The following is a 13,403-nucleotide window of genomic DNA, read 5'->3' as shown; positions in this document are numbered from 1 at the left end:
GGTCATCATGATTTCCATTACAATTTCGTTGAATTTCACAATATTTTTTTTTTTTTGATTTTTGAAACAGAACTCGATCGACCGGTTACAATCCATATACAACAACGGCACCAACATCTACATCATATTTTACAACATTACCACCAATGTCACCATCGACAACAACATCAACTACAACATCAACAACAGCGCGTGAAGATGATATGATTGCCACCGGAAATGATATTAGCAATAGTAGTGTTGGTGGTGGTGGTGGTCGTCAACATAACATCAATGGTATTGGTGGTGGTAATCGTGGCAATCGTGACCGTAATAGAAATGGTGGTCGAAGACGTCGTCGTATGAATCATTGTAATCTTATGGATGGTTCATCCGATGATGTTGATGATGATAATGATAACGATGGTGATGACGATGATGAAGTTGATATCTGTGATGATGATGATGATGATGATGATGATGATGACGAAGTTGAAGATGATGATTATGATTATGAAGAAAATGGTAGTGCATTCGATTCAGATTTAAATGCCGATATAAATTCCCAATATTCTGGTTTTAATAATCTAATATTGTCAATGACAAATGCTGCTGCTGCTGCTGCTGCTGATGGTGGTGGTGGTGGTATTGATGGTGGTGGTGGTGGTGGTGGTGTTGGCAATTTTTTATTATTCAATCAAAATAATAATTTTGGTCTTCATAATCAACAACTTGATGGTGGCAGTATTGGAAGCAATAATGGTCTTAATTCATTAACACGAAGTGCAAGTGAAGAGGCACTTCCTGTAAGCTTTATTATTCATTTCTATATATATATCTTTCTATCTCTTATTGAAATATATAAATTGCGAGAGAGTGTGAATAAATCTCTATAATCTATATTCATTTTTTTTTAATATAAATATAGATTATAGAGATTCATTTTGTTTGAATCAAACTTTGTAGAGATTCACTACATTTTTTTATCATTGTCTTTATTCATTTTCATTTTTTATTTGATTTTTTTCAAACAGTGTTCAATACGCCGTTCGAATCGTCAATCATTGCCCATACAACTCCCACAACGATTATCACAACAATTACTACCGCAATTACATCAACAACGTCGCCAACAGCAACAGCAGCACCAACAACAGCAACAACAACAACAACATTATTCAATCCATATGACAACACCTATGGAAACAGAACAATTTCCACAATTGAATCCATTTCCACATCCGATGACGATGACAACAGCAACAACAAATTCGATACAACAACAACAACAACAACCATACCAACAAACAGTACAGAACAATTATTGTACATTACCACGACAATGGCTAGAAGAAATGGCCCGACAATATCATTTTCAACAGCTAATACAACAAACACGTGCTCAACAACAACAACAACAACAACAACAACAGCCACAGCAACAACAGCAACCACAATCGATAACACCACTTCCTTCATCAATAACGCCAACAACAACAACAACGACAATGATCGGTCAACAACAACAACAACAACAGCATCAGCAACAATGAAATCATCACGATTTATAGTTACACCTGTACCGGAAGAAATTGATGATATAATTACAACGGAAGAAGAATTATTGATTGGACAATTGAAAAAAATGACACAGACCTCCAATAATAAATCGACAACAGCGACGGCAACAATGGAAACAATGATAACCACAACCAGTACAACATCGGATACATCATCCGATACATCAACATTATCTATGGCAACAATTTTACGGCGAAAACAACGTCGTGAATTACGATTACAGGAACAATCATTAATGTTGGCATTGAAACAAGATGGTGATGATCAGGATGATGATGATCATGATCATGATAATGATGATGATCATGATCATAATATATGCTGTATGATGATGATGACTAAAACGGATATGGAAACGGAAATTCCATCAGAAGCTACTACCACTACTACTACTACAACGACAACATCAGAATCAACTAGCTGTTGTTGTAAGGATCATCATAATGATAATGATGATAATGATGATGATGATGATAAAAATGGTGATAAAACACCAATTATGTTAACAATCAATGATGATGATGTTAACAATGTGGCCAATAATATTCAAACTCGAACTAGAACTACAATTGATTCATCATCATCATCATCATCAACTGCTACAACAACAGCAACGACAACAACATCCGAATCAAATAATAATAATAATAATATTGATAATCAAATGATGAAAATGAAAGTTTATCGTAAACATCGGCCATCATTACAATATCAAGAATATAAAGTCTAAATTAATTAATTAATTATTATTATTCATGATGATTCAAAATCTGAAATATATAAAATTGTAATAAATCAATTAGGAGAATTTTTCATTTTTTTAGTTTCTTTCCACATTCATCACTAATTATTTTATATCAATCATTATACAAAATGCCCAAATCATTGAACCGAACCGAAAATATTAATATCTCTCTCTTTTTCTTACCGATTTTTGTTTAATGAATCTTTGTGAATATTTCCATTGTTGAGTTGTATTTTTAGTCGTCGTTGTTTTATTTATTTTTTTTCGTTTCTCACAAATGCCCATATGGATCTTTCACGAACAATTATCCATATTATATAAATTATATATTGATATTTGCATATGCACAACATTTGATCATCATTCATAATCATCATCATCATCATCATCATCATCATTAGTTATATAACGGTTTCGGATTATCATCATTATTATTATTGTTTTCGCGTTGTAAATAATTTGTTTTATCTTTATTACACATTTATAATCATCATTATTATATAATAGTGAAGAAAATGGAAATAATAAAATTTTAATAATTCTTTTTTTTTTGAAATGAAATGAAATTTTCGAATCTTTTGAATGTACATTGATAGAATCGATTGTCAACAATCGATTATTCCAAATCATCATTTGTTTATTTTCTTTTTATTCAATTTGCATTTACAATCTATTCATTGATATCATCTGTCGATGATGATGGATCATTCCAGATAAATGGCCCAAATATAATGATAGAACTGTATATGGCAATCCAAAATAATAAATATCGAATTGTCCGCAGAAAATCTGACAATAGTTTCTTATTCTTAATGGTCATTTTTGTTGTAAATTGTGGTAATGACATTGGTGCCAATGATGTTCTGTTTAAATCATCAAAACTATCATTATTGTCGTTATTTTTATAATGTAAAATTGATCTATTTGTTTGATCAGATTTTTCAGCAACATTCATCATCATGATATCATCATGATCGAATGGATCCAACAAGAATGGATTACGTACAAATCTTTCATATTGTTTACATCCCTGTGAATCATATTGAAAATGTTGACAATGATGTCGATGAATTTTTTGTATATCAGCCATGAATATGGATGAAATTAATTTTGAATTTAAACATAAATCTCGTAAACAATCGATAAAATTCCAAATTGGACAACAAATCATTGCTTCATTGTGGCCACAATTCATCAAGATTCGCTTGTTTGATGATTGATTATGACCATCGTATGTTAATTGTATGATACAAGACCAATTTTCACTTACTTCTTGTGTACATTTCATTATGTTTTCAGTGATTTGCCAACATTTTTCCGATGATGACATTGCATCCATGATCATCATCATTATTGCAATGAAAAAAACAATGGAAAAATGATGTTCAAAGACACTGGTTGGCATATCGAAAACGTTTCTGATTGAACACACGCACCCAAAACAAACAAAAAACCGATCTAAAACAATCTAATTAGAGCAAAGAAACAAATATTCGAATTGGATTCATGTTTATGTTCCACATATGTTCCATTGGTGGTGGCCACTACTTTGCATACATCTCTCTAACGGAATTTATTGGCTTTTTTATTACTTTTATCATTCAAACTGAATGGTAGTAGCTGAATATCGGTCGTTGATTATTATTAATTCATCATCAATGAAAAAATGATTGTCATTTTATGGTATTTCAACAACAACAACAACAACAAAAAAAAACGAAATGGAAAATGAACATAAAAATTCAAAATGTGTGAAAATGAATAAAATTTTTTCAATTCATTTCATTTCATTCGATGAAAAGAAAGAGAAAAACCGAAAAATTTGAATCACAAACGAATATCATTATTATTATTGAAATTTAGTTGTCAACCCAAGAAGAAAAAAGAAAATGAAAAGAGAAAAATTTTTTTCCAGAAAAGAAATCTTTCGAGTATTGATATTGAAATTAGTTTCAAATTGGTTACAAATTGTTCTCGGATATGAAAATGTCGGGAGACGAACGAACGACACTGCATGCACACTCATATGTTTTTTTTCCATTCACCAAAAAAAATCTTTAGTTTGATAATCGAAAAATTTATTGACCATATGTATTGCGAATGAAAAAAAAAGGTAAATGATGTGTCATCATCAATCACATACACACACACACACACACAAAAAACGTATTGAAAATAAATAAAGACGTCATTTATATATATATATATACATTGGCTACCTTTGTGTGGTTTTTCGGTTTTCTTTTTTTTTTTACTGTTCACACACACACTGTTTCTTCATGGAAATGGACTGAAACAGAAGATTTTTTTTTGTTTTGTTTTGTTACCTTATATTTGATATATACATCATTTCCCACTACCATCATCATTCAATTGATGATTCGGGTCAAAACACACGTGCTGCTCATACACATATGTTAAGTCAAAAATAAATATTGAAATCGATTATAATATTGGGCAATTAATTTTCCTTTAAATAAGAAGAAAAAAAAGTTTTCAAATTTCTCAATCAAATCGTTGAATAATGAATCAAAATGAGAGGGGTGAAACAAAAAAAAATTTTTCATAGCTCCAAGGTCGAATTGATCCAAAATCATCATTAATATCGATAATAAGATATTTGAATCTGTATACAAGCAGCAAAAAAAAACGAACGAGTTAATCCAATGACCATGAAAAACTTTAAAACTAAAATCCATCCAATTGAATAAAAATTGAATTCAGAAAAAGAATTAATAAAACCAAGAAGGGTAACCCTGTCTGTGTGTGTGTGTAAATGTGATCCAAGACCCAATTAATTTAGCCAATTGACTTTATACGGATGGATGGATGGATGGATTGAATTTCAACAACAACAACAACAACAAAAAAAAACGGATCCCAAAACAATTACCGGCAATTATTTTATTAACCCCATATTCACATTCAATATTGTTGTTTTTCATTGGAAAAGTTAAAAAAGAGAAAACAAAACAAAAAAAATTAAAATCTCAAATAAATAAATAATAAAACTTTGAATGAAAACTTTTCATCCATCCATCCATCCATCCGTTCGTTTGTTTGTTTGTTCGGTCTATGTCTTAGGATCGGTGTGTATGTGTGTGTGTTCTGTTCTTTGATTCACGGTGTAATGGCCATAAATTATCCCACTTGACGTTGAAATTGAATCAACAATCAGTGGTAAGTGAGTGAGTGTGAATAAAAAAAAAAAATAAATAAATCAAGGGTTAGCCCTATAGTTTTTCCATATGCGGTTTGTTTACTGTTAACCCGTTTTTTTTTCTTCTTGTTTGTTTGCTTCATAAATTTTCACGTTTTTTTTATTCTTTGTGTTGCATCACGGTTCATTTTTTTTTCGTTGTTGAAAAAAAAATTCAAATTATGATGAGAAATTTCCATGGAAAAAAATAAACATTTGGATCAAAGTGAAAATTTTTTAAATCAAAGAAAAAAAAACGATGGCCAAATGGACCAAAAGGATTAATTATTATTATTATTGTGTAAAAATTGTTTGCATTTGTTTTTTTTTCACTGTCAATATTTGGCCATCGTTTGTGTTCGTTTTTTTTTCAAATTGAATCATCCAAAAAAAAAGAGATGCAAACCTACGGTAAATTGAGTCATCAACATCATTGTTTGTTTGTTTGTTGACGATGTGAAATTGATTATTTGTTTAATCACCAACACACACACACACCCTTTGTCGTTTAAGGTGTACACGCACACACACACACACACGGAATTCAAACATCATTAATCAAATGATGATTGTTTGATTAAAGGAAAAATTTTTTTTCATTTTTTTTGTGCTTCTCATATATTTATATTTAGTATTAAAAAGGTTAATTATCTGAGCAGTGAGTTTGTTTGAGTTTATCAATTGATGATGAAAAATTGAGGATTTTCCTCCATTTTTTGAATGATGAAACTGTTTTTGTGTGCTGAGAACATTTTCTCTCTATTGGATTGGATTGAATTGGATTTTCACTTGAAGAAAATTTTTTTCATTCATTCATTCATTCATTATCATTTGTCAAATGTGTACAATATATAATGGGTAATCCTTTCGTTTCGATTGATTGGTAATAATAATAATCACAATTATTAATTGTGAAATGAATTTTGAAAAAAAAGGAAATGAAAAAGGAGTGAAAAAAAATTGATTCAAAAATCATCGATAATGAACATTATGTGCTTCTTCTTTCAATCTCAACAACAACGAAAAAATCGGGCACGGCATTTGACATTTTCTTTTGTGAATCCCATTCTCTCTCTCTCTCTCTCTTGGGCTGTGTGTGTGTTTGTGTTTTGTTTTTGACATTGAAACAGGATTATAAAACCGAATAGATTTCCCGGATTGTTGTGGATGTGAACGGTAAATTTGTATGTTGTGTTTGTAAAGGATTTTTTTTTTGTATTTCCATTCACAGCCACTCTGATCTTGGTAGTATTTTACTGGTTTTTTTTTCTTCTTATTTCATTCCATTTCTTTATCGTCATCATCATCATCATCATTATTGATTGACTTTAATTCATAATTTAATATACCACCACCAACGATTTGTTTTGATTTTCCATTAGCTATCCATTCATTCATTCAATGATGATGATCATCATTATGGTTCAATTGATCCATAGATCATCAAATGATCTATTACCGATTTTTTTATTACACACACACACACACACACACGCGCAATTTGGTTGAAATATGATGAGCACCATTGAATATGGAACCGCGCAAGCTAGGTCCCATTGCATGCAAAAATGTATCTTTTATATTTGTTCAAGTATGTGTAAACCAATCATATTCATTCGATTATTCATTCATTCATTGATTATTATTATGACAAATTATAATGAATTATGATTATGATTCTTATTACATGGTAGAATTAATTTGATTGGCCATTTTTTTCCTGTTGTTCATGTCAAAATAAAAATTGATTCAATTCATAATCAATCAATAATTGAATTGAATTGAATAAATAAACACATGGCCACACACACACACACACACAAACAATATGCCCGAAGCTAGTTTCAATTTCTTTTCAAATTGGTGGCCAAAATGTGATCCAAATAAAGAATGGACTAACTAAATTAATAATAATGGATACTTTTTGACCATTGGTCATCATTGATTGGTAATGTATAGCTAGTGATGTTTTTTTTTGAAAAAAAAATTTCATATAAAGGAATGTTGAACAATTTATCCATCGTTCCAGGAACAACGAGACAAATCTTTTGTCTTTTTTTTAATAATTTAGGTTAGATAATTTTCAATCCGAATTTATTTATATACCCGAAAAATATCGATCATAATAACAATCGATTGGATTTAAAAAAAAAAAATGAAAACGAATTGAATTTTGTTTCTTTTTATGGTAAATTAAATCCAGGAGATTTTTGTCTAGAATTAATGTTGACTGAAAACCAAACCAAATAAATGGTAGGAGAAAAAAAAAATTCCGGTCCAAAGGAAAAAAATCAAATCAATCATAATAATCGTGTTGATAATGATGACGATGATGATGATGATGAAAATTGGTTTTGAATTGAAGCGAAAATTATGAAAAAAAAATATTGGTGGAAATTTGAAACTTTTGTGTGTGTGTGTGTGTGTGTGTGTGTGTGTGTGTGGTTTTGAAATTGCGAAATTTTCATCTTCCACACACACACACATATGAAACAAAAATAAATGGATGATGATGATAAATTTTTCGTTGAAATAAATCACAAACAATTTTTTTCAGGTGCCAAAAAATAAACGACATATAGAAGTGCAAATAATTTCTGTTCCATTTCTGTATTGATTGTAATCAGCGAGAAAATGTTAATTTCAAACAAAACAAAAAAAAAATGTAAATTTGAATCCTTTGTCTACCAAAAAAAAACGTGCAAACAATCAAACAAAAAAATCCATTCGGTCCACAGTTTCAACGCCAATTCAGTTGTTGTTGTTGTTGTTACCTTTTGTCATAATAAAAAAAATATTGATTGATTGATTAGCTGATTTGATTTCTTTTTAGTTTATATTCACAATGAAATTTTCATTATCATTTCATTATTGATTGATTGATTGATTGATTTGGCTGAACATGTATATATAAATGAAAGACTCGTGCGCCCAAAAAAAAACAGCCGTTAGATTGATTGATTTGTATATGTTTTTTTTAAACGGTTCTAGTGTTTCAATTTTTTTTCCAATGAACAAAAAAAAATCCAGTTCCTGGAACTCGACACTCTCATTCACACACACACACTCCTTTTTTGTCTGTTAGTCATAAATAAAAAAAAAAAATTTTCAAAAACTTTTCAAACTTTGTTTACAAGAAAAAATTTTATTTATTTTTTTTATATATAATAAAAATGAAATCAATTTTGTTTTTATTTTATCAAAACAATATACACATATATGAAAAGATTTATGATTATTATGGTCATTATAATTATAATCAAACGGCCATCGGTCATTTTTTTTCGTTGTTGTTCTCAATGAATAATTTGTCCACACACACGAACGCACATATGGTTCGAAAACAAAAATTCTCATTGTTATTTACCATTATTGGTGACATATTTGTGATATAGTTTTTTTTTCGTTGTTCGGTATTGTTGTTGTTGTTGTTGTTGGTAATAAATCATAAAAACCGGACCGGAATGACCTTTTTCAGGTCATTCATTTTTATTCCCATTCATTCATTCATCATCATCATCATCATCACCGTATAATTGATCACAATCATCATCATCATCGATCGATGATTTTGTATTGTTTGAATTGATTATAATTTCCGAATTATCGCCTGTTTTATTTACAATGATCGATGATGATGATGATGATGATGAACATTGATGATGTTCACATTCACATTTACATATTCGATTTGTTGTTGTTGTCGTTGTTGTTGTTGTTGTTGTTGATGGTGATGTTGGATTTGGACTTTTTTGGCTATTACCAATAAATCGTTGATGATATTGATCATGGCTATTATTATTATGTTGTTCTTTTTTATGTTTAACACGACGATTTTGGAACCAAATTTTTACCTGTTTTTCACTTAATCCTAAATAATGTGCAATTTCAATACGTCGTAATCTTGATAGATACATACTTTTTGCAAATTCATGTTCCAAATGTATAATCTGTGTCGATGTGAATGCTGTACGTAGCCGGCTTGATGATGATGATGATGATGATGATGAACTTGATGCCGTTGTTGTTGCCATAGTCATCGATGATGATGATGAACCGGATGTAGATGAAGCTTTTGTTTGGTTATCGTCATTTTTCAATGTTTTCATCGATGATGATGATGATGATGTTGTTGTTGAACATTTAATTTTCTTCACTTTATCCAATCTGGTTGATTGTTTTCTTTTAACCATTTTTTGTCTCTCATCATCATCATCATCATCATCATGGTCATCGCCATCTTTATCGTATTCGATTTCAATGGATTTTTTCATCAGTTTTTTTGTCGGTAATTGATAATGTCGTTGATGATGGTGATTCAACTTGATCAATAATTCTTCTCGTGATTTTGGTGATAATACTGGTGGCGGTGGTGGTGGCAGTGGGGTTGGCGGTGGTGGTAGTAGATTTTGTGAAAGAAAAAATGCTGGTCCCATTATATAATTAGAATAGAATTTTTGATAATCATTCAATAATGATTTGAATGCTGTTTCCGTTGTTGTCGGTTGTTGTTGTTGTTGTAGTTGTTGTTGTTGTAATGCCATTGCTATTGATGTTTGTTGTTTGTTTGATTGCACTTCTGCTGCTGCTGCTGGATTAATATTTAAATCATATTGATCATGATCATTGAATATTCGATTGTATTGTGATGATGATTGTTGATGATGATTACTGGTCGAATGATGATGATGATGATCCAATAATGTATCCATAAAAAATGATCTTGATGACATAATTGACTATTGATTGATTGATTGATTGTTCTCATTCATTTAAATTCATTAAAAATTTCAGCAAAAAAAAAATTTTTTAAATTGAAATTGAATTTTTTTTTGTCTGTGTTGCCACCGGTGTTTTTTTCTCTCATATTTATATACCACATTTACAATAAGACCTAGCTATAGCTACCTTATCGGGACTAGCTTGCTATTCACCTTATAGTTAGATATGTGTAGCTAGATACGCCTATTTTTGGGTCGTACACTTTTGTTGTTAAACATGACAATGATGACCTACGACATACGCTGCAGGGTAAAAAGCCAGTAAAAAAAAACAGACAAATATATTATATGGTCAACACCCACAGCGGTAATTTTATATATCATATATTCAATATACTAAAATGGGACCAAATGTGATTTTCAAAATCAAAATCAAAATCAACATTTACCATTCATCATCATCATCGTTATTATTATTTGTCGGATGATAACATAATTATCGAAATATTATAAACGATAAATGATGAATGATGAATGATTACATTATTCAATTTCAATATATTCACCGTTTATATCAAATTACATAATAAACAAAAATTGAGATAAACACACACACACACACACACAGAGACACATATTCTATTTTAAGAATTTCAATCTCAATCTCAATTTCATAAAATACGTGATATATCAATGAATATTTGATTCAAATGATTATGATTGATTTGAATTTAAATTCTTTCAAATGTTGTTGTTTTTTTTCGCCATTCATTATTCACCAAGAAAAATATTTCCAGAACATTTCCAACAATCTCAATTTTCACTGAATTCTGCCGCAAGTATAATGTTTTCAATGTACACAACATACTGAATTCTAATTCATAATGACAATTTTTTTTTTGTTATTCTACAGGAGAAAAAAATGAAATACGTAAAATTTAAATTTTAAATTTGAAAAATATTTGATTTTCTCATTCATTTTTCAATCAAATATTCAGATAATCACTACACACACACACACACACACAGTGATCAATTCATTTGATTTGATATTTGGATATATGGAACAAAACATGGACTTTTTTTCTGTATGTACAAAATGGAAAAAAAATGGATTTCTATCATCATCATCATCATCATCGAATGAATCAATAATTGAATAAAATTCGTATTTCATTGTGTGTACTAGTGTGTGTGTGTTTGTATTTGAATTGTACCCATTGTGTTCATTGATTTTGAATCAATTATATGGTTGTTCCTGAAACATTTCTGTTTTTTTTTATATCCCCCACATAGGGTCTTGATCCAGATGTTTTCATTGGTTGGTTATTCAGACTAAATTGATGTCCTAGATGAAATGAAAATGGTTCATCCATTATTTCATTTTTAAAGTAAAAAAAAACATGTTGAATAATCGAAAGTCAAATAACCCTCAGGGTTATATAGGGAATTTTTTTTTTAAATTTTTTTATTTTTATTTTCAAATTCATTCATCATTATCTTATTATTGTGTGGTTTAATATCATCATTTTAAATGATTTCTTTTGAGTTTTGAGTGTTATTTTTCTCGTTTTCACTTTTCCGTCATTTGTGTGTATGGTTGCCAAACTTTTCAGATGACAACAACAACTACAACAACAACAACAACAACAACAGCGACAATCATCAGAACAAATAACACGTAAATGTTGTAAATATCTTCAGTATACTACAACTACACATAAATATAAATTGGACCAATTATTTACTTCTATATTCGTGTTACATTACATTTCTAGTAAGAATCTATTTTAGTGAACCAGAAAAAAAAAAAAAAAAAATCACCATTTGTCACTTGGATGTCTTAATTAACGATCATCTTATATGGTGAACAAAAAAAAAAAAAAAAATATCCAGCCGACGGATCGATCGTTAGACAAGAGACAAAAAAAAAACAATTCTGAGAAAATGAAGAGAAAAAAAAATCCAAAACTCGGCCATAATGATGCTACATTGAATAAGGAGGTGGTGGCGGTGGTGGGTGTGTATCGATATCGTTATGATGATGATGATGATGACGATGACATCATTATATATAGGCCGAAAAAAAAGGTTTTGTTCTCTTGAAATGAGAACAAAAAAATAAAATAAAGTGTGAAAAAAAACAAACAGATTGTGTGTGTGTGTATAAATATCGTTTCACAGCAGCAATTTTTTTTTTTTTTACAGACACAATAACATCATTTTTGTTTTGCATTTTAATTGTCAAAAAAAAAAACACAAACAAACACAGTCGGTGGTAAAACGATTTGATTTGAATTGAATTGAATTGAATTGGATTGAATTGAATCAATCACAATCGCAATCGCAATCTCACGATTTTATTGAGTAATGTCTGATGATGATGATGATGATGATAAAATTTTTTTCTTTCTATTAATCAAAATTAAACCTATATATAAAATCTATTGAATTTTTCAATAATTTGACATAAAGAAAAAAAATTGATGAAAAATACCTGCATGTTCGGACAAAGATAATTGGTGTTTGTTGTTGTTGTTGTTGTTGTGGCTATAAATGTCATCATCACATACATTTATTATTAGTAACAGCAATGATGATGATGATGATGACGACGACGACGACCAGACGAGACAGGCCATGCACGTATATGTATGACCCATACCTAAAAAAAAGGTCATTGGTCATCATCATTGGTTATATTTGATTGACGACAATGGCGACAATCAAAAAAAAAAACGAAATTGACGTGTCAAATTACAAATAATCGACATGAAAATCAATGTTTATGTAAACTTTTTTGATTGTTTGTTTGTTTTTTTTATTATTATTGAAAACAAAAATTTTCCATAGCCATTGGTATTGTTCTTTGACATTTTCACCTTTTTTTTCTTTTTTTTCACTCTTCACACACACACAATCTTTGACAATCGATCTTGGCAATCAACAAGTTTTTCCCTTGATCATCGAACACACACACACACACACAATCGATCGATCGATTTATTCATTTTAACAAACATAAAAAATGAATCTATAGAATGCCAGTGTTTTTTTTCCATTATTGAGTGCAAAAGAGTCAATTATCGCACTTAGACTCGTGAAAAAAAAACAACACAAAAATAAATTGTTTTGATGTTTGTGTTCAATGAATGCCTGTTTGTTGGATCGAATCACA

The 13,403-nt window shown here is 29.7% G+C and overlaps 1 protein-coding gene across 7 annotated transcripts in view; it reads left to right on the top strand.

The window, feature by feature from the left end:
* The window catches only part of mmd (disintegrin and metalloproteinase domain-containing protein mind-meld), a 42,751-nt gene extending 39,885 nt beyond the window's left edge, over positions 1-2,866 (top strand). For 4 of the 7 annotated variants that reach the window (XM_075733846.1, XM_075733847.1, XM_075733845.1 and 1 more), the window contains exons 20-21: positions 71-785; positions 1,014-2,866. In XM_075733846.1, the coding sequence (XP_075589961.1) occupies positions 71-785; positions 1,014-1,532 (1,234 nt within the window). In that variant the 3' untranslated portion in view covers positions 1,533-2,866. The remainder of the gene's footprint in view (positions 1-70; positions 786-1,013) is intronic. The other 3 variants (XM_075733850.1, XM_075733849.1, XM_075733848.1) reach the window with 1 other exon arrangement.
* The last annotated feature ends 10,537 nt before the right edge of the window (positions 2,867-13,403 follow it).

The sequence above is a fragment of the Dermatophagoides farinae genome, chromosome 9 (assembly GCF_024713945.1).
Source record: "Dermatophagoides farinae isolate YC_2012a chromosome 9, ASM2471394v1, whole genome shotgun sequence".
Lineage (NCBI taxonomy): Eukaryota > Metazoa > Arthropoda > Arachnida > Sarcoptiformes > Pyroglyphidae > Dermatophagoides > Dermatophagoides farinae.
This window is presented reverse-complemented; position numbering and strand designations above follow the sequence as displayed.